We start from the raw sequence: 22,819 nt of genomic DNA, 5'->3' as shown, positions 1-22,819 counted from the left end.
TCTTCTTCTTTTATAACCGAACGACAATTATTTTTTGAAAAATTATGGGTATAGAGAGGTTATGAGGGGGAGATAAAATTCATTAATCTTCTTCTTTTATAACCGAACGACAATTATTTTTTGGAAAATTATGGGTATAGAGAGGTTATGAGGGAGATATCAAGGGTTAAGATTTAAGGACATTTTAGGGATTCAGATCTAAGGGTTATGTTTTCATAACCTAAAGACAATTAATATTGAAAAAGTATTGGAGATAATACATTGTGAAAATGGTCATTAGTATAAAATTAATCTGTCATTAATTTTATGATGGTGGTTATAATTTGAGATTAGAATTAAGGGTTGAGATTTAACTGTGGGAATTTAAGGGTTAAAATTTATCATGGGTTTGTATAATAGATTTAGTGAGTGGGTGAACGAATTGTCTTTTTTTTTTAGGTAGGTAAGAGATCTAAAGGCTAATATCTGAGAAAAATACAACAGACGGTTAGATTTATCTTTTGGTTTGTCCCAGTCAGCAAAAAACATTGCGTTTTATATAATACTAGGTATAACCCGTGCCCTAAGGGCACGGGTAATTTCTTCTTCTTTTTTGGTTGAAAGTGCACGGGCAATTATTTAACGCACGTTAGAGAAGGCTATGAATAAATAATGTATAGAGAAAAAAAGTATGTTTAGTGCTTTTAAAGTTAACTACATGAAGCAAAAGAACTGTACCAATACGTGAGAAAACGACATATTCTAAAAAACTTTCTGCAAATAAAAAGAACAATAAGAACACATTTTATTTTCTTTTTTACTATTTTCCTTCCATTATTATGTGACTTTGAAACTAAAACGTAGATGTGAGGTAAGAGACATACATGAGATTCGAACTGTATAACTTAGATCAACTAACAGACTTAAATAAGTTATTGAAAGAAAATGAGGAAGACAATGGTTGGAATTTGAGTTATTAAAGAGACGCTAAAGAGAAAATCTTGGAACAAAGGAGATTAAACTACAAAGAATGGTAAAAAAACAAAAATAACAAATATAAAAAAAAGAATTGCAACTTAGCAAATCAAATTCAAAACTAAGTGTTGAAGATAGATGGAGAGTATAAAGACACTCAAATTTAGTCTGAAAACCACCGATAGAGACTGATTGATATCAACTCTGAATTTTTTTAACACAATTGCCTACGAAGCAAAATATGAAAAAGAAGATTAGTAATTAACAAACAAAAAAAGTGAAACTACAAGGGAATTAAATAAGGAAGAAACTAAAATTAAAAAAGTTATTCCTTCCCACATAATGTCTGGAAATTTACCTATGTGCTTGAAATCCTACACGTTTTTCCGTTTCAGCTGAAGATCTAGAAAACAAAGAAAAGAAACTATAAGGTTACAAAGAAGATGATGAGAAATTAGAAATTTCACAAAAAAAATGATATCTACATAGAAACATACCGATTAACAAACAGAAAACAGTTAAACTACAATAAAATTAAATAATGAAGAAACTAAAATTAAAAAATTATACCTTCCCATATAATGTTTGGAAATTTTCTTATTTGCTTGAAATCCTACACCTTTTCCGTTTCAGTTGAAGATCTAGAAAACAAAGAATAGAAACTATAAGGTTACAAACATGATGATGAGAAATTAGAACTTTCACACAAAAAAATGATACCTAAATAAAAACATACGATTTACAAACTAAAAAAAGTGAAATTACAAGAAAATTAAATAAAGAAGAAACTAAAATTAAAAAAAAATATATACCTTCCCATATAATGTCTAGAAATTTATCTATGTGCTAGAAATCCTACACGTTTTTCCGTTTCAACTGAAGATCTAGAAAACAAAGAATAGAAACTACAAGGTTACAAAGAAGATGATGAAAAATTAGAAATTTCACACAAAATAGTATCTAAACAAGCAACTTTTAAGAATTCATCAGAAAAGGAAAGGAAGATGAAAAACTTTACCTTGAATCTATTAGTATAGCATTGAAGTTGTTGAAGACATTTTCTCTCTCCAGAGATTGGGTAATAAACCTATTTATACAAAATAGATGAGAGATTGGGTAATAAATATATTATACGAAATTTCCGTAACGGACAAGAAGATGAGACTTGAGAGGTTGGGTATTTAAAAGAAAAATTCAATAATGGATAGTGGTTATGATTGGAGTAAATACACATACCCATTTTCTTTGTGTAATAAATTATTGTCAGGTAAGAAAGATGAGAATAAATGATAGGTAGGGGTGGGGAGTTTGGCTCTTCCTTGCAACCTTATTTATTAACCGTAGGATTAAATTGGATGAACTCGAGATCGAGATAATATAACGGGGATAATTTTGGGGCCATTAGATTCATAGTTGAGTTTTATTTACTCTCTTGGATCAAGTGGGTTAGCTAATTTTTTATTTTTAGGGTAGGTAATACATCAAAAGGTGAGGACGAAACCGAAAACGCGATAAACGGCTGGATTTGTCTTTTGGTTTGTCCCAGCCTGCACAAAACATTGTGTTTTATATAATACTAGGTATAGCCCGTGCCCTAGGGCACGGGCATGTTCTTTTATCATATATATCGCAAATTTTATACAATTATACAACTCAAATTTTGTTTGCCATAACACATGAAAATTTAAAAGAGGAACAAAAACATATTTGTTTAAAGACCAAATCCAGCGTACAATCAAATAAAACATAGAAGTAACTAACGCTTCACGAACTATGAAATAGTCAGATGGCATATATGAGTTTAGCAGGTCATACCATGATAGATGTTAAGGACTGAATTTACATAATTTACATATTTTTATACCAACTTAAATGGCCGGGTGATGCAATTGTTTTCGATTTGGTTTATCTTCACGAATGGTGCTTTCGTCTAGAAATGATTCAAAAAATCTATACAGAACCTTAATTTACTACCAATCTCAACAATCTTATTACTTGTAGTCTTTCGCAAAGATGACAATGGAACTTTCCCGGTATGAATTTTGTTAATCTTGCGGTAACCCTGAAACAATAACCTGGGGGACATCTAAAAGTGGGTTAAAGTTCTCAAACAATAACCTGGGGGACATTGTACTTCATCATCTGCCGATTAATCTTCTTCAACAAATTGGTAATGGTAGATGTTGTCCACGGATTAAGACAGTTTGAAGCTCAACATGTCCGTCAATGTGGATCTACAAAAGACAATCCAAAGGGGTAGTCATGAAGCTAACAACAAATATGAACCTACAATATCATCGAATCTTCAAATATTTTAGAATTTTCAGCTCGGAAACAATATACATCTACATTATCAGTATCCTCCTTCGGCCACACCTACACCTTTCAAAAGATAGTGCACTATTTAACACTTCATTTGAGTGACTAAATGCTAGAATCTCATAACAAATGATGTCAACTTGCATCACTTCATCTTAAGTGACACCACACCTACACCTTTCAAAAGATAGTGCACTATTTAACACTTCATTTGAGTGACTAAATGCTGGAGTCTCATAACAAATGATGTCAACTTGCATCACTTCATCTTGAGGTACATAAAGGCTAATGTCAAAACAAATCATGTCAACTTGCAAATATATACCCAAGACGAAAGCATCCAAAAAACAAGTAATGACCCTATTATTCCTCATCCAAGCTAAAGAACTGTAAAAAATTATTACCTTATTTCTCTTATTTTACAACAAGAGTTGCTCAATCATAAATTACCTCCTTAGACAAACTACAATTCACTAAATTAGACATTCTCTAAAAATTTGGAGTAAATCTCTTTCAGTTCCTCGATTGGTTCAGCATTCCTGTAATACCCAAAAAAAGAACTTCTTGAAAACAGACACAAAATGCCCAGTTTCTCCCAAAGAAAGACAAATTTAAGAAGAAAATGAGAACCTTGAAATTCTCATTCTATAAACACTACCGGCTTTGCCCTCCAACAATAATGAATAAATGAAACGACATAAGCAAGATCTTTATACTGCATGGTCCTCATACAAAATTCATAATTTTGAGTTGCTGTTATGTAGTAAAAAAGCAATATACTCTAGGTTTCGAATGGTAGGTACCTGACTACAAAGTTTATCAACCATAGAGAAGTCCAACATCAAAACCTACGAAGAAAAATGAAGTTTTACTTTCTAGAACCAACATTTAATTGAATTAAATTACAACCCCCATTAATAATGTGTCTCATTGTCGTACCAGCCTTCCAAACAACGTGCTAACTCATCGATATCCCTTATCACCTGAAGGAAAAGATAACGGCTTGATCGGTAGACAACGTGAACGGACTAACCAACACAAGTAAAAAAGAGCTACATCTCCAACAAAAATCGTGAAGTTCACAAGTTTTATCTGAAACTTAAAAGGAAAAAAATAAAATCATTTTGCTTAGGTGAACTTAAGTAATGATTGAAGAATTACCCGAAGAAGACTGCGGGGAATATACCGAATTGAGTTCGATGAATGCCCTTTCGCAATGAAGGGTAAATGACCAAACATGATCCTCACTGTTATCATTGATGTTGTACAAATCAATAACAAACCTCTATATTTACAATTTTTGGTTTGTCCCAGTCAACTCAACACTTTACGTTTTCTATAATAGATAATATAAAACGTAATCCGAGTGAATATCAGGAGGACCTACTGGAAGAAGCAACTGGCTCTGGAGGGACCTGGACGCATGAGTCTTTGATGATATGGAAATTTAGGAAGTAACCATCTCTCCAAATGATATGAGCAAGGGAGTATTCGGCCTTATCCGAAAGACTCAGAGATTCGAACAAATGAAGGACTTCGGTCGACGGCCTTAAACAACTGGAAGTTCAAGTATGCAATGGGTGTTCCAAGGAATTGACAGAGTAAGCAAACCGAAGTCTAGGAAAGGAAGTCCTTCTTGTTTCCAGAGTTACAGATACGATAGATGCCAGAGTACTTCTTGAATTCATGAAGGGAATCAGTCACAGCTGAAAAAAAAGAGATACATTTAAGAATTCAGTCACAATTAGAATGCAAGATATAATGGCAATGAATTGAAAATAAACTTCAGTAATAGTTTAATTCATGATTACCAACTACAACACATTCTTAGCATATTTTTGTTGAATAAACCCCCTATCAAATACTAAAATTTTAATAAAAGTGAGATATAAATAAGCTTAAGTCTCACCTACATATTGATGAAAACCCTATAATTGGTAAATATATACGATTTGGCTTCTGACAAATTAGTCAAATCGACAAGGTAAGAAATACTTTATCAACATGACAACCCAAGAATATCAAATCTGATTTAAACAAACCTAACCCTTCATTATCAACCAAAAAGTAAATCATTAAACAGAAAACCTAAGTGAACATCACATGAGTTGCATCAAGGCTTCTACTTATCTAACAAATTACGAACCATACCTCTTCGGGAACTCGAAGATACTTAACTGTGTCCCCGCGAATATAGCATTCGGGCATCCTCCAAAACCTATCCCCATCCTATACACAAAACTTTCAATCAACTTCAATAAAACTTAATTACAACTTAGAGAAAAGAAAGGGCTGAGTAGCAAAATTAATTCTGACCTGCAGATAATAGATGAATGTTCATCCAATTAACAATGGACCAAATGCCCATTATAGGTTTCACGCTGTCACCAACTACAACACAAACAGTATAAGACTGAAATACAGAAGCTTATGCATAAACAAATCCAAATGGGTATAAACAAAAAATACTCTTACCATAGGATGCCCTTGGGCAGTCTTTAGTAACGAAAGAGGAAGCTATAACAAATCAAGATATTAGCAAAAAATTAGAATTTATTCAACTACATTAGAAAACAATAACAAAAAAGAAACCCTAACCCTAAAAGATCGAATCAAACAAGTAACTAACATACCATCTCTGAAAATCAAAACTTCTGGAACCACAATCTGCACTTAAACCATCAAACAAAATAACGTCAAGTCAACAAATATGTTCAAATGAACAATATTTCATCTAGAAACCAAAAACTAATTGAAATAAATACAATATAAATTAATAAACAGGAGAGGGATTTTTGTATCTAATTTTTAGTATGCATTGCAGGCTGTAGTACTCGGACTCTCCATATTGATGTTCACTGGATCAGTCTTAGCTCTAGGAGCAATAGTATCTGCCAAACCTAATGTTGAATTGCATAACAATTTATGCCTCAAGAAAGGACAGAATAATTACCAACCAAATCTTCTGCCATGATTCATCAAAACCCTAAACACCTAAACCTGAAAAGAAAACAATTAAAAACCATAATCAATTCATGAAATTCCATAATCAATTTGATTGAATAACGATTTGATGAAGAATTGAAGAGGTGAAAACCATAAACACCTGAACCTGAAAAGAAAACAACACCAACCAAATCTCCTGCCATGATTCATCAAACCCCTAAACACCCGAACCTGAAAAGAAAACAATTGAAAACCATAATCAATTAACACCCAAAGTTTGAAGTTGTGGAGAGGTCCACAATGTTTTTTTCAGAACAATCTTTATAGAGAGGCAGACCAAATTTATTCGGTAACAATATCTTACCTTATATCTTACCTTGAGAAGTATGATTCTTTGTTGAAGATTAGGGAGGACCATGAAGATTACTTTTTTTTATTCTGAGGATCTGGTTGCTGAAGATTAGGGAGACCCATGAAGATATCTGGGTCACTGATTACTACCGTTAAGATTTGGGGAAGAACATACCTTCAGAAGTTTGATTCTTTGCTGAAGTTTAGGGAGATATTTCTTCCACGAAGATATCTTCTTTTCTGAAGATGTGGGTGTGTGATTCACCATTTCTTCTGCCATGATTTCAACAATTAAAAACCATTAAATCACCATAAAAAACGAAGAAAGAAAACCCTAAATCTCTGAACCTAAATTGAAAAACAATGATCCAATTAAAAAAAATTAACTGGCGCGATTTCATCATTTGAAAAACCAATTAAAAACCCTATAATGCTTCTTATGTAAACTAAGTAAAAACTGAGAAGAATTGAGAGCGGGTGGAGCAACAGAGAAAATATTTCCGACTCATTTTGATCAAGCATTCTGGCTATCAACAGATGGACCTCCTAGAAGAAATTTACTTTAAAGTTATGCGTCCTCCCAAGGTTCGATGGTTGCGAACTTGCAATGTCTACATATTAATGCATGGACCTAGGATGACTCTTTACCACATGAAAACCAACCTTAAACCCGGGCACTAAAATAGCAAATCAATAACATGTGATTCAGCACAAACAACATTATGTAACGATGATAGCAGTAAAACCATGGACCTAGGATGACTCTTTACCACATGAAAACCAACCTTAAACCCGGGCACTAAAATAATCAATAACATGTGATTCAGCACAGACAACATTAAGTAACGATGATAGCAGTAAAACTTGGTCTTGTACGCTCAGAGAGGCATATTCTCTTTCAAATGCTTCATCTACCTTTGGAATAGGAAGCTACAGTGGACTAAGCATCAGTATCATTTAGTAACGATGAAATCACCTGAAAGTCTTTGGTCCATATAAAATGCCATCGCCTATAAAATTTTACCATAGGTGAGCATTTGTTATAATTATGTGATCGATTGGCTCCATATAACTCTATCTATAAGATAGGTGAAGATCAAATCCAAATATATAAGCAAGTGTTCTCTGGAAAAAGTAAGGAACATTTCAGGGTGAAGAGAGTAAAGGATTTGCTTATAATTGGCTCAATGACAAGGGTCAGCAGATTAGTAATACTCATTGAGATGCTGTGAAATTCGGAAAATATCTGCAGTCAGAATTCTTTCTTTTGTCTAAAGTATTAATTGGTGTACGAGTACACGAGACATCACGTTTAAAACAGAGAAATTAGAGGCTGAGACGAGGCTATTTGGAGGCTGAAATGGACAATTGAATAGAAATGATGCAATCAAAAACCATTACAAAACGAACTCCTAGCTACCTCATAGAATTCAAGTGGACTATTTTTATTTACAAATCATTTGGACAAGTAAATATTCTTGAAACACATTACATATTGCCACACAGAATCACAAATCTGAACATGAAATTTAAGAGGAACTTTCTTATTAAACCAAGAAAAAACTTACTGTTTGAGTATAAGGAGCCAATCGATCTTTTCGACTCTGCTCGTCATATGGGTATTGCCACTTATCTCTTTAATGAACTTGAGAGTAATTTGAAGATTTGGTTTCATACAGAGTGTGGGTTCATCTTGTAACAAATCCTCCTACAAACCCGAAAACAAAATCAAAATTAGGTGATTTTATAAACATCAAACCCCAAATTTCATCTATCAACTTCTCAATAAGCCTGAAAGAGAAGAAAAGAAACATCTATCTAGAAAACCATTTCAATTTCCTTAATCAGTTTTGGTTTTGGTCTTCAATTTCAATTTCATAAACACCTGAAATTGAAAAGAAAAAACCCATTAGAAACCCTAATCTCTATACACCAAAGAGAAAACCATTTCAATAAACACCTGAAATTGAAAAGAAAAAACCCATTAGAAACCCTAATCTCTATACACCAAAGAAAAAACCATTTCAATTTCGGAGTAATGACACCACACACCATTGTCCTTATTAAAGTGAAGCAATGTTGTTAACTGGACAAACTTCAGTAGTAAATTATAGTGTTGTAAAATGAAAATAGATTATTGCAAATAAAATAGCTGCAGAATTACCTCGGATGCTAACTCCTTTATTTCCAATCTAAAGGAAGCTTCATCGCAACGATCAACATCATCTGGCAACGCAACACAATCCCACCGCCTACACGTAAACCACAAGGAAAATCACCAATTACAGGGATGGACCATAATGCAATCATGTAAAATGACCGTTCACTTCACTTTTACTTTTGAAAATGAGCGGAGGAAAAAAATAAACAGTTCAATTTTGGTATTCAAGTAATCTGAATTTTTTGAAGTGAGCTACGACTTACGAGTTAAAGTTGAACCTGATTTTGGTATTCAGACCGAGTATAGCTTCCAAGCCTCCCAAAAGAAGAGAAAATTGGGAACTATCAGTTGCGTTTAGCTTGCTTCGATGATTTTGGTATTCAGACTGAGTTGCTTTCAATTTTTTGTACCTAAAAATAGTAGATGAAATTGCCTGAAAGCAGAGGTCAACAATAATGTAAGCCAAACTGAAAAATTGAATTTCGAAGGCCAATCTACCAGAAGACCAAACCAGTTCAATTCACAAAATTGAACCTGATATATTAAAGATAAAATAAGCTAACCTTGAAGACAAAATGGGTTACTTTTTTTTTTTTGATGAAGACAAAATGGGTTACTTGGTTGAGGATGTTCACCAAAAATAATAGAGCTCACAGTTCATTAATTTTATTACATATATACTGGAGAAACAATAAAATTAATAGTGAAAGACTCAGAATTGAGAAAGCCATGACAAATGATGTGGAGGTGATAAAGGATCATCTTCATCGTCATTGGCAGTAAATGAATGAAGGTGAAGTCATTAGAGAAACAGAAGGCTGTGTTAAAAATAAATACAAAACCTTACAATATCAAATTTGTAATTTACTTACTTGAAATCGATTTACCATCAATCAAATTCACAAAACCTTGACAAATGATGTGGAGGTGATAAAGGATCACCTGCAAATCAAGAGAAAAAATATATATCAAAATCTTAATTTACCATCAATCAAATTAAAAAAACCTAACTTTACCATCAATAAACTCAATGTTATCTTCAAATCAGCAAAAGAAAAAACAACCAAACCCTAAATACAGTTGAAATCGATTTAGAGTTTTGTTCTTCAATTTCGGTCATCACTTCGTCAGTTTACCCATTACAAAACCATTTCATAAACAACTGAAATTGAAAAGAACAAACAATCAAACCCTAAATACTTATCAAAATCTTAATTTACCATCAATCAGATTCACAAAACCTAACTTTACCATCAATAAACTCAATGTTATCTTCAAATCAGCAAAAGAAAAAACAACCAAACCCTAAATACAGTTGAAATCGATTTAGAGTTTTGTTCTTCAACCAAACTCAATGTCATCACTTCGTCAGTTTACCCATTACAAAACCATTTCATAAACAATTAAACTCTAAATACCTGAGTCTTAAAAGAAATTGGAGTTGGAAATCTTCTGTGAAAACCCATTACCAAACCCTAAATACCTGAGCCTTAAAAGAAATTGGAGGTTGTAAGGCTGGAATCGATTTGGAGTTTTGGTCTTCATCCGTTTTGGTCATCAATTTCGGTCATCAATTTCTTCGTCGGTTTTCTTCATCAGTGATGAAAACTGGTTTGTAACGCGGGAAGGAAAGGTGGGAAAAGGCGCCACCATGGATAACCGACCAGATTTAAGTGTTTTGTTCACTTTTTTTCAATTAGTGGGTCAATAAACCAAGGTGGGTAATTGATCTGAAGGCAAAAAATGTATCAAAATTCCAATAGACGACCGGATTTGTCTCCGAATTTGTCCCAGTCATCAAAAAACATTGCGTTTTATATAATAGATATATATATATATATATATATATATATATATATATATATATAATTTGAAGTTTGTATTTAGCAAGTATTAAGGTATAGTATACCTTTTAATATGATTTGAAGTTTGTATACTACTTTCAAGTTTTAAATTCGAAATTATTCTATACAATTTTCTTTTTGTGTCTATTATATCTGTCTTTATCAATCAACAATAATTCAAACGCAAAGTTTTTTGCTGGCTGGGACAAACCAAAAGACAAATCCAGTCGTTGATTGTGATTTTGATAAGATACTCACCCTTTGATCTATTACCCACCCTAAAATTTACAAGTTTACTGACCCACTCAATCTAACATAATTTTGTTCACCCTCATGAAATACTAATATGAATGTACACTAAAAGTGAATTAAATACCCTCTGCATTACCCTTATGAATCTAACGTTTCCATCATTATTATCCCCTCATGAAAACGTACACTAAAGGTGAATTGCATACAATTAAATACCCTCACCCTCCCTCAACAAAAAAAAATACCCTCACCCTCATGAATCCTACCGTTTTCATCATTATCATCCCCTAAAATCGAATACTAAAAGCACATGCATCTGTTTCTTTTTTCTTCCTACGGTTCTCTATCCTTCAATCACCACTTGACAACATAAACCTCTTATCATCCTCCTACGTTCTCTCTCCCTCTTAATTCATAATAAAATTCACTTTCCATCTTCCTAACTTTCTTTCCTAATCAATCTTTTACATATATGCGTTTCTTTTCTTTCTTTTCTTTAAGTACCAATTCATCTTCAAAATCCTCCAACTAAATATGGACAAAATCAAGGTGGAGATTCGAGGTAAGAACAACTTAATATAGTTTGACTAATCAAGGTGGAGATTCGAGGTAAGAACTAACAAATCTGTATACTAACCTTGTAACCATATTGTGAATATTTGATGTGGAACAACTTAATTTAGTTTGACTTAAGATGTTTGTAGAAATTCCTCAAAGAAAAATTGTTTGTCTCTACAAATTGCAAGAAAGAGAAAACACAAATCTTTATTTGAGATGTCTATCATCTTGTAAGTCTTCATCTCTTTCATTTTTTTTCCTTCTTTAGAAGAGGGACTTACTTAAATGGTTATTCTACATAAAGAGACGAGAATCGGGAAGAAATTTTCAGTGTTTAGGGAACATATTGTATCTTTAAAGAAGCTCGTCTTTCACAATTTTTGGATCTCATATATTTAGGGATTTGTCGGTTTACTTTATTTAACTTTTGTTGGATTAATTAAAAAAGTTTTCTTGTTTTTATCTTCCGGTGCAGGAAGCTAAAGAAATTGCAACATTTGCGACAAAAAAAATTGCAAAGAAGAACAAAATCTGTATACTACCATTGTACCATTATTGTGAATATTTGATGTGGAACAACTTACTTTAGTTCGATTTTAAATGTTTGTAGAAATACCTCAAAGAAAAAATGTTCGTCTCTTCAAATTGCAAAAAAGAGAAAACACAAATTTTTACCTCAGATGTTTAATTTAGTTTGACTTAAGATGTTTGTAGAAATTCCTCAAAGAAAAATTGTTCGTCTCTACAAATTGCAAGAAAGAGAAAACACAAATCTTTATTTGAGATGTCTATCGTCTTGTAAGTCTTCATCTCTTTCATTTTTTTTCCTTCTTTAGAAGAGGGACTTACTTAAATGGTTATTCTACATAAAGAGACGAGAATCGAGAAGAAATTTTCAGTGTTTAGGGAACATATTGTATCTTTAAAGAAGCTCGTCTTTCACAATTTTTGGATCTCATATATTTAGGGATTTGTCGGTTTACTTTATTTAACTTTTGTTGGATTAATTAAAAAAGTTTTCTTGTTTTTATCTTCCGGTGCAGGAAGCTAAAGAAATTGCAACATTTGCGACAAAAAAAAAAAAATTGCAAAGAAGAACAAAATCTGTATACTACCATTGTACCATTATTGTGAATATTTGATGTGGAACAACTTACTTTAGTTCGATTTTAAATGTTTGTAGAAATACCTCAAAGAAAAAATGTTCGTCTCTACAAATTGCAAAAAAAAGAAAACACAAATTTTTACCTCAGATGTTTATCGTCTTGTAAGTCTTCATCTCTTTCATTTTCCTTTTCTTCCTTCTCTTTAGAAGAAGCTAAAGAAATTACAACATTTGCGACAAAAAAAAATTGCAAAACATGGGCTGTTTCATTTTTCTTTTCTTCCTTCTGTAGATATAACCCGTGCCTCATGGGCACGGATAATTACATGAGCACATAATTAAAGAAGAAAAGAAAGAAAGTATGTTTAATTGTCTCCAAATTGAGTATAAGAAGTAAGGTTAATGTTAAAATTACACACCTATCAAACCAAAAGAAGAAAATATTAAGATATATAAAACCTTTGGATGATTATAGAAGTCACTAAGGAATAACCAACTAAAAAAATAAGATTAAAATTCAGTTACAACGAAACATTTTCTTTAATTTACATGACAATCTTCTCTGCAGAAAAAAAAAACTACTAAAACCGGTAGAGATATGTAAAATATCAACCCTTTTCAGAACAAATGATTTCAACAATTAGGAGGATTTCGACAACGAATATTTGTCAGTGCTTCAAAAATCAATTTCTCTATTTTCATTGTCGTTGTACAGCTAAAATCAGGTTTCAACCAAAAGTCTCTTCAAAATGTTATTCAAAGAACATTAATTCAACGGAATGGATTTTCAGGAAATAAAGATCAAACAAAAAGAAAGGAAAATAATAAAGAACAAAAAGCAAAGAGATTATTTTTTCTTACCCATAGCCAAAAAATAAGAAAAAGATGTTGTTGATGAGAGAAAATATGTAAAAGATTTCATAGAGTTGAGAGGGCGGAAATCAATTTACCAAGTAGATATTAACTACCTCAACAAAAAAAAGAGTAGATCAAATGAAAAAAATTGTATGTAGATGTCTATCCCACCTATTTATTCTGCAGCGCACATTAAGAACCGAGAAGAATTCCCTTTTTATGTTTGATATCCTACAAAAATCTCTTTAGAACTTTGAGAGTAAATCAATTCTTAAATTGTGGAAACAAAACAATCAAAAGCAAAAGTTAACAAAGAGACTGATAACATACTTATATTATTCGCTTGCCCATCACCGATCTACTTTGCTAAGAGGTGGTTGTAGCGCAACGACCTAGCCCAAACCTAAACCTACATAGATGTACAAGAAAAAAGAACAAATAAAAGGATATGAGACTAAGAAAAAAAATTAGTGAAAATCATGTAAATAATTCAACCAATACACACCTTTATCAGCACTTAAAACCGTAAACAATCATACAAACTAAAAGTCATGCCAAATAACCCTAAATTTCATACAAAAATATTGAACATCAAAGACAATAAGTCAGTGAAGAAATTGCGAAAAAAAAAAAAAAAAAAAATCATTCAAATTAAAGAATACATGATTTATGTATAAACAAACCAGATGATTGGCTTACAGAACGCTTGCTTTCTTGATAGATTCCTCGATGATTTTAGTAAGAGATAAATGAGGATTAGTACTATTAACAGAAAAGAACAATGAAAAAGCAAGAAACCATTATAAGTGAACCCATATTCTATGTACATAATTAAAAAAATGATTAAATTACATGGTATAACTAAAAACTACTAAGACAAAGTGGATTTAGGTGGACAATTAAAATGTATAACCTCAAGAAAGTACGAGCTTGAGAGATCCCTTCCCCAATGTGCGCAAGAGTCCTGCTTCATAAGCCGCTTATCGACACAAGGAAGACAAAACTAATGGTCACAATATGACAAGCTTTGAAGATCCTGAGAAAAGAACAAATATTTAACAAAAAAAATCTTTTATGTGATAATAGAAGTTAGTTGTCATCGATTGAAATTTAAACTTATAGACAGACTGAACAATGAATCTTCTCCTCTGAGGCATCGATATTGATCTTCCATGTCTTCTACCTTGGTCATAAATAAAGCAAGAATGAACAGATTAAAGAAAAATGAATCAAAAAACACCTGAATTTACAAGCAGAAGGTGAAGAATTAATGCAAAGGAAATTGTCCCAGCAGAAAAAGAAAAACGAAGAACGAAATGGGTAGGTACAAAGTTCCATTATAGAACCAAATAAGAAACGATCAAATTTCGATATTTTATTTTGGATTAGAAAAAAATGAAAAAGAAAATGAAAAATAAGTGAAGCAGGATAAAAAAAAAAAAAAAGCTTCATGTTTAATAGCATCCATAACTCCACATTGAACTTTAATATTTTTTTTCTCTAAATTTGTAACCGATACATTGATTTAGAATAGTTAAGAGCATCCACAAATCTAAATAAATGACCATAGGGAAAAAAGAACTTGCTTAATTTCTCTAAATTTGTAACCGATACATTGATTTAGAATAGTTAAGAGCATTTTCTCTATATCATAAGGTGAACGATGTTTGTATAATGGATCCAATGAAAGGGTGAACAATATTTTAATTTCTTGGGTAGGTAATGGATCTAAAGGCTAAGATTTGAGAAAAAACGCAACGAACGACCGGATTTGTCTTTCGGCTTGTCCCAGTCAGCACAAAACATTGTGTTTTGTTATATAGATATATATATATATAAGAGATAAATTTAAGAGAGGAAAAAAGGGGAGCAAGAAATATAAATGAATCATTGATTGACGTTTTATAATGAAAGATAGGGAGCATAAATAAAGAAGATACCCACAAGAGAAATAAAAGTGTGAGATAAGGAGACAGTGGAGAGTGAGAAGAAGAAAATGACACAAAAAAAAATCAAAATTAGAGAGAGAAATTGAAAGTAATTGGACAAGTAAATTAGTAAAATCATGAAAAACAGAAGTCAGGTTAATAGGAAAAGTGATGACAAAAGAAAAAGAGTGCCAATGGAATTCTAGAAAAAATTAGAGGGCATAACGAGTTGTTCATGCTAGGGGTCATTTTTTTAGAGATTTTATAAGTAATGCACAAAGTTGTTAAAGACAATGTATTTTGCAAGCTTGACTTGATCAATTCATTATGACCAAGTCTGTTTAAAGACAATGTCCTCTTAACCAAATTTAAGGGTTATCTTCACTCACGTTGACATTATTAATACTCCTACATTTCTGACTTTGAAAAGAGAGAAAAAGACAACTTGAATGAAGATAACCCTTAAATTTGGTTAAGAGGGCATTGCCTTTAAACAGACTTGGTCATACATAATTGACCAAGCCAAGCTTACAAAATACATTGTCTTTAACAACTTTGGACGTTGCCTATGAAATGTACTTTTTTTTTATTAAAAGAGATTTAAAATTAATAAAGAAGAGTGCTGTTACAATACAAATGTGAGATAAGTTTAGGGATGTATTTCTAGAATCTTTGACCTTGATTTTTCCTAGTCCATTTTGCTAGCTTGTCAGCGGGTTTGTTCTGAATTCTGGCTATACGAGAGAAACGAAATTCAGTGATGCTTGGGAGTAGCTCATGGATTAGCTGAATATGGATTGATTGCCAATGGATTATATGCTTGTTATTCCGAAGATGTCGTATGAGTGCTTGATTATCACTTTCTATGATCTTTTATAGTGATGTTCAGTTGCCCATCGACTTCCTGATATAATGGCTTTCGCTTCACTTTCCTCGCTAGATCGCGCCCTAAGGATTTCTGCTTTAGCTTCAATGAAATTTGCCGCGAGTCATGGATAATAAAACTTATACCGATGCTATTATTCATGTCAGTAAAGGAGACATCAACATTAATTTTAATAAAAGGTTGAGGTGGCAGATTCCATCGTTAAGAGACTTTATGAGTGGTAGGTTTTGTGTTTCTCGTTACTTTGGGAAAAGTCAAGATTCGATTAATAACTTGATAGGTGAGCTGATAATATTTTCAAAGCAACGAAGAAAAGTCAAGATTTGATTAATAACTTGATAGGTGAGCTGATAATGTTTTTAAAGCAGCGACCACATTGAGTTTTCCATATGGGCCATAAAATGGTGGAGAAGTGAATAGCTGTGTTAGTACATGATGTATTATTTGAGTCCTGCCAAGAGAAAATCCAGTCTAAAATAGAAGAAATATTCGTAGATAATACATTAAAATAAAACCATATATTTTTAGCAAATTGACGGTGAAGAACCACTCAATCAACAACTTTTACTTTCACTAGAAAAAATTCAAGAAAAGCAAAGATATTACTATACAAAGTTTTATTTTTCTTCGATAAAATTATTAAATAAAAATAACTAACTAAAATATGTTATAAATTAGAGATATTTAGGGTTAGAGTGAAAGAAAAATATCGATATTAGCATTTAAGTCCGGAGTTTGTTCATTATTGGGTTCGGGTCACAGATAAACTGTTGACCAGTTAACTAGCGACGGTCTTTAATGATTGTTAGTCTGTGACCCAAATACTAATGCCGGTACTTTTCGTTGACCCTAACACAAAATATCTTAGAAGTAAATTATAATGTCAAAATAAAAGCATATCGAGCCATCTAACAAAACTACAATATAATTCAAAAATGTAAATGTTCATCGTATTCATTATGTCAACTGTAGAGGGAACATAAAAAGTTGGACAATGTAAAGTATGACATATTCTAGCATTTGTAGGCAACATCTAAAAACAACATTTTCAAACTAAAAATCGAATCTGAGAAATGGTTTCTATTTTCTAGATGAGCGTTCAATAATAGTGCCTCTAGGAATCTCATCGGACGAGTTCTTACGATTATTTTCTTGATACGGTGAAGGGAGCTATGCTAAAAGAAGTAGATACATTGAAGGTACGAAGCTATAATTTATTGAACTTATACATATATTAACTAGAAGTGGAACTTAAGTGTACATAAAGTAGAAATATGATTTACTGAGATGGTAGTTATTGTACTTACAGGAAATTGGGCAGCAGATTCAATTTTAAACTATTTTAAGTTAAAAACACAAGTTATATGTTCTTTTTTACTCAAAATTTATATTTTTTTGGTTAAATTGAAATTTTTGTATTTTGTTTGGTTAAAAACCTAATATTTTTTTGCGAAGTTGTTACAAGGTGTTGAAAAAATGTCGTAGTTGTAAAGTGTTGCAAAGCTCTCACAAGGTGTTCCAAACTGTCGCAAAGTGTTACAAAGCTGACGCAAAGTTGTCGCAAATTGTTGCAAGTTAAAAAAGTACTTCGAGAGCTAGAGGCTGAAAAATTTGATTTATCTTTTTTCACCAAAATAAAAAGTTTATATAAGGAGTTTTGACCAAAATACGCCTTAAGTTATTCAATTGAGGATTATGATTGGTTTCTAAAGTTATTTAGTAGGTTCTTGTAAAGGCCAAATTTGTTTTTGAAGATGTAAGGAGCAAAAACACAGTATTATATAGGAGAGTATCCTTATGGAGACATCGTCGCCCTTACTGCCTTGCCATTGAAGACTTTGAACATTTGAATTCGATGACCTCTTGACTCGCAGACATAAATTCTCTCTCTTCTCTCTCATCTTTCCATCCTTCCATTTCTCAACCATGGCTAAACCAATTCCAACCAGTTTCTGTAAAATCCTTTCAGAATCATCTAATATCGTGAGAAATCATCGCCGCCATTTTTTAACTCTATCAGCCCTCTTCCTCCTCCCAATTTCATTTTCCACTGCCATTCTCCAATCTCTCCTTTCCACAACTACTCCCCATAATCAACAAAATCAGACCTTCCAAATCCTCTTTTACTATCTTCTTTACTTGTTCACAATCCATTTTCTCTCTCTTTGTGCTACTGGAACTATCACTTACTCTGTTTATAATGGATTCTTTAGTCGTCCAGTAACATTCTTTTCCGCCATTAAATCTTTATCAAATTCTCTTATCCACCTCATAGGAACAACAATTTCTACTCAATTTATCATCTTCTCGATAATTTCCATCCTGGGTCTTGTTTTATTTGCAATATTTAAAGGGGTTGGGCTATTAGGGTTTGAAATTTCTTTTTCCTCTCCTTATCGTGAAATTATTATCTTGGTATGTTGTTTGGTTCTAGGGTTAGGGTTATTATATGTACTGATGAATTGGTCATTAGCTTATGTGATTGTAGTAATGGAATCAAGTTGGGGGTTTACTTCATTGAAGAGAAGTAAGTATTTGATTAAAGGAATGAGAGGGATTTCTTTATCTATTAGTCTGTATTTTGGTTTAATTTCTATGCTTGCAATTAAAATTGGGAATTTGGGATATGGTCCATCAGGGGTTTCAAATTGGATTTTGTATGTTATTGGAATTTTTGGGGTTTCTGTTACTTTAATGGCTTCAATGCTTCAAAATTTAGCTGCAATTACTGTTCTATACATACACTGTAAAGCTTCTCATGGAGAAGAAGTTGATGAAGAAATTTATAGAGATTATGTGAGCTTGCCTTATGATGAAGAGAAGGTTGATCTTCCTGTTGTTTCTGCCATCCCAACCTTGAAAAAGTATGAGTTTTGATTTCTTGATACCAATAAAGATGAAGAAAGGAAATGATGAAGTTGGATGGATTGATTACAAGTTATATTATGTTGGATTGTTTGTATTTGAAGAGGGTTTTTGTTTTTTAAACTTGTATTATAGTTTTGTAAGTTTGCAAGATCATCTATAAGCTTGAGTTATGTATCCATGGTTTGAGTCTAGAGTGTGATGGAGTTGTCTCATATTGAGGTCTCCAGGATATAGTGGTCAGTTTATGAGTATGCCTAAAAACCAAAGTTGTTCAAGTCCTATTTATGGAAGGGAGAGGTTCTAATGAGGGGAAGAAGAAAGTTGTTATCACGACATAGTGGCGGTCAGTTTATAAGTGTGAGGAGGTTCTGTTAATATTTCAGTTTGTCTAAATTTTTTTTTTCATATAAATAATCATAATCGTGCAAATAAAATCTATAGTACTCCATATAAAATGTTGTAAGTTTATCATTTTCTTTAAAATGTTAACTTATAAATTTTTCCTGTTACGTGCTCATAAGTTAGCTTTCTTGAGAGGTCAATATCTACACTCTTTGCCTCTTCCTCTGCCATCTAAAACGTTACTCATTAAACATCTCATTCATTAGTATTCTTGATAACTTAATAGTTTTTCTTCTTCTTCTTCATGTTCAACTTCTAAGATTTGTCATCTCTAGAACACCAAATTTGAACCTTTATTTGTCATCTTGTAAAGAACGCAATACTTAATTCCTTGGAGAGACTTATTTCGAGTCTTATTACTAAGTAATTGCATGATTGACAAACCGCCATATAACAAAAAAAAAAATGCTACATGCAGTGGGGAGGCGAGGACTTTTTTGATGTGGGGGCCCATTTCAATAACATGAAATAACAAATGCATATGATATAAAAAATAACTTTTATTAATTCATAAAAATTCTACTGAATTACGTATTTATAGTTGTTATCGACGAGTTTTCATTTTCTGAAATCGTTGCATAGTAACTTTATTACTAATAGTATCAAATACATCATTCTCAAAGTATGCAAGTAAATTATTATTCATCAATTCGTCTCCCATTCTATTCCGTAATCTGTTTTTTTACAATACTTATACCAGAGTACACTCTTTCTACTGTAGCAGTTGCAACTGGAAGTGTTAATGTCAATAGTAAGTAAACAAGCGGGTAGCTTTCAACAAAAAAAAAAAGTAAACTAGCGGGTACACCTTATCTTTTCTTTTCTCTACCATTTTCTTTGCAAGATTAGTGATCACTTTAAATCCCGTGAACTCATCGCCAGACTACATATCAATTATATAATTCTTAAGTTGGTCTTCAAACACAATAAGCTTTGTATTAGAAAAATCTTGTGGGTAAAATTTAGCAAGACGGATCAAATTTACTTGTCAAATGCTGCAAATGAGTCGACTGCATTCATACTAGCTAGACAAATAAGTAACTCAGTGTTCATCTCATTGAATTGATTATTTAACTCTTGAAGTTTCGTATCAACGAATGCATAAAATAACTCAACACGACAATGATGCATATTTGTGATTTCTTGAGTATTAATCCTTGGGCGACCTTCACGTCTGAACACATTATCCATATCAGAAACTTCAATGTTGTGTTTCTCACACAAACAAGTCACTTAAATAAGCAAAGAATCTCAACCATTATCCCGCATCTCTTGCAGTCGTGATTTCCATATTTTAACTAACTTCATAGCATTAACATTCTCCTAGTCTTTTCTTTGTAATGCTTGTGACAAATCATTTGTGATCCCCAGTATATTTTTGTTAGATTGAGAGATAAAGCAAAACTTAATGTTTGAGTAGAACTTAGTACAACTTTTGCTGTAAAATTGTGATCAGATTTGTTGTCATCGGCCACAATCTCAACTACACCTATTATTGATGAAAATATATTAATCATTCCTGATAAAGTCTTGTGGTGTGATCCCTAACGTTTATACCCAGCTCGTGTAAGACTTGTTTCTTGATTCAGTCCTTGTCCATTAGAAAGCTCATTATTACATAGGGCCTCTCAAATAACATCAGCATGTTTCTCGTGAAGAATATCACGACGTTTTGGTGATGCTCCATCAGCATTAACAACCAAAATAAATAAATCATTAGTTTTTGTATGATTCTTTGCCACAACAACTGTAGGGCTTTGTATGCCTCTTGGACTACTTAATCACCTAACTAGTGTTGGAAGCGGAATCTCAAATATCATATGTTTAACACTAGTCTACCAGGATCACATGCAAGAACTAATAATGAACTAGAAACATAAAGGTAATACCTGGATTCGCTTTCCCGAATAAGATTTCAACTCCTTTATCCCGAAGATGAGAGCTTCATGAGTAGCTCCTCTTATTGAGACACCCGAGTAAGTGATTTGATCCCCCTTCTTTGATGTCATTTAGGACTCTATTGAAGGTTAAGAAGAAGAATGATGAGACATGAAAATGTCCCATTTGAATCTCTTAACTCGGGTTAGTTAGTCTAGTTCGAGCGGTTACTCTGATGATTTGTTTGATTTTCTTTCTCAGGTCTCATTTACGGAGTTCAATGCAAAAACATCGTGATAAAGACATACTTGAGGGGCATTTTGGTCATTTTAATGATAAGGGTATTCTGGTAAATATTAGTGCTCATGTGAAAGTAGAGTCCAATATGAATCTATCGGCGAAAGCGGAAGTGGAATCGGAGTCCGGAGTGTAAAACTAGAGCAGGTCAAAGACAGTTGACCAAATGTTAGATGGAAGACACGTGGTACTAATCCAATGGGGCGAAGGGTTGGAATCTGACGGCTCAGATGGAATCCGGGCTAATCTCGGTCTCAAGAGGTTGTACGTTGGGATGACGAATAGCTCAAGATTCCGTTTACCTGAGAGTAATATAGTACTGTGAACCCGAGTTCATATACAAAAAGGCTAGAACGTATTCCCAGCACATGGCTTCATTTGAGAGAGTTTTGCAGCCTATTAACTTGCTCCATGATACACCTGATTGGCCCAAAATTAGGTCTATTCCCCAAGTATAGGGAGTCAAGTTATAGTATTTATAATAAGATCGAGTATCGTCCCAAGAGATAGGTAGGTAACTTCAGATATTGACGGCGAGTTTAGCCTAATAATCGAAATGTTAATAACTAACTTAGACTAAAACACACACACACTCCACTCATAAATTTGATGATTGATTTGTAAAGAAATAAGAAAATAAATAAAACTAACTAAACCTATCTAAGAAAGAGGCGAGAAGATATCTAAGGTTATAAAATCCCCCGCAATTTTCACTTTATAAAACAAGCACTAATTACTTAAATCTCTTTTGTATATACTCGGGATCCAATATAATGAACTATTTGGATTCCGGATGATGTTCTAGATAAAACAATTTTATGATTACTAATTCTAATTGTCTTCCTTATAGAGATTCGGATTGCTTAACTATTATTCATCATCTAAAAAGCATACTCCATCTAACAACTTAACGAAAGTATGAAATATCTAATTATGATGCATGAGTAATGGAAAGAAAATCCAATCCATATAGATAAACAATCAATAGACATTAAAGCACATCAAGGGATTTAATTAATCAAGAACAAGTATTATAAAGATCCAACATGGGTTCATCTACAACCTTAGATTGCTAAATTAACTATACATGGAATCTAGAGTAACATTCATTGACATTGTAAAATAAATGAAAATACTAAGAAATTAATGGAAAGAAATCACCAAGAATGTTCAAATTCCATATCCCCATGTATCTCCAATTTGTCCAAGATTTGC

The 22,819-nt window shown here is 32.5% G+C and overlaps 2 protein-coding genes and 1 long non-coding RNA gene across 14 annotated transcripts; 1 reads left to right on the top strand and 2 right to left on the bottom strand.

Annotated features, from left to right (window-relative positions):
- Positions 1–535: 535 nt before the first annotated feature.
- LOC147566165 (uncharacterized) lies at positions 536–2,106 on the bottom strand. The gene is made up of 5 exons (XR_015237397.1): positions 1,973–2,106; positions 1,767–1,838; positions 1,525–1,595; positions 1,313–1,357; positions 536–1,181 (listed from the first exon to the last, which is right to left on the bottom strand). It is a non-coding gene; the product is annotated as an uncharacterized LOC147566165 (long non-coding RNA).
- Positions 2,107–2,723: 617 nt separating this feature from the next.
- On the bottom strand, positions 2,724–10,415 carry LOC147566164 (histone-lysine N-methyltransferase ATXR2-like). Of its 12 annotated transcripts, none has more exons than XM_086652655.1 (19): positions 10,150–10,351; positions 9,604–9,673; positions 8,995–9,164; positions 8,735–8,822; positions 8,139–8,455; positions 6,746–6,843; positions 6,584–6,672; positions 6,380–6,450; positions 6,227–6,273; positions 5,907–5,940; positions 5,749–5,790; positions 5,590–5,664; positions 5,425–5,502; positions 4,661–4,979; positions 4,435–4,520; positions 4,213–4,256; positions 4,077–4,121; positions 3,724–3,812; positions 2,724–3,188 (listed from the first exon to the last, which is right to left on the bottom strand). In XM_086652655.1, the coding sequence occupies exons 2-5, from the start codon at positions 9,619–9,621 to the stop codon at positions 8,411–8,413; spliced, it is 321 nt and encodes a 106-aa protein (XP_086508781.1). In that variant the 5' UTR covers positions 9,622–9,673; positions 10,150–10,351; the 3' UTR covers positions 2,724–3,188; positions 3,724–3,812; positions 4,077–4,121; positions 4,213–4,256; positions 4,435–4,520; positions 4,661–4,979; positions 5,425–5,502; positions 5,590–5,664; positions 5,749–5,790; positions 5,907–5,940; positions 6,227–6,273; positions 6,380–6,450; positions 6,584–6,672; positions 6,746–6,843; positions 8,139–8,410. The 12 variants fall into 12 exon arrangements, with proteins under 12 accessions (XP_086508781.1, XP_086508785.1, XP_086508778.1 ...); XM_086652659.1 differs by having other exon boundaries at positions 6,596–6,672; positions 10,215–10,316; XM_086652652.1 differs by having other exon boundaries at positions 4,435–4,979.
- A 7,505-nt stretch (positions 10,416–17,920) lies between these two features.
- On the top strand, positions 17,921–19,461 carry LOC147566163 (uncharacterized). Its single transcript, XM_086652645.1, has one exon. The coding sequence runs from the start codon at positions 18,086–18,088 to the stop codon at positions 19,034–19,036; it is 951 nt and encodes a 316-aa protein (XP_086508771.1). The 5' UTR covers positions 17,921–18,085; the 3' UTR covers positions 19,037–19,461.
- Positions 19,462–22,819: the final 3,358 nt, after the last annotated feature.

Source organism: Eschscholzia californica, unplaced genomic scaffold (assembly GCF_041429995.1).
Source record: "Eschscholzia californica isolate CP2 unplaced genomic scaffold, dmEscCali1.0.p SCAF_1, whole genome shotgun sequence".
Classification (NCBI taxonomy): domain Eukaryota; kingdom Viridiplantae; phylum Streptophyta; class Magnoliopsida; order Ranunculales; family Papaveraceae; genus Eschscholzia; species Eschscholzia californica.
The sequence above is the reverse complement of the archived record's forward strand: the minus strand, read 5'-3'. Positions and strand labels throughout refer to the sequence as shown.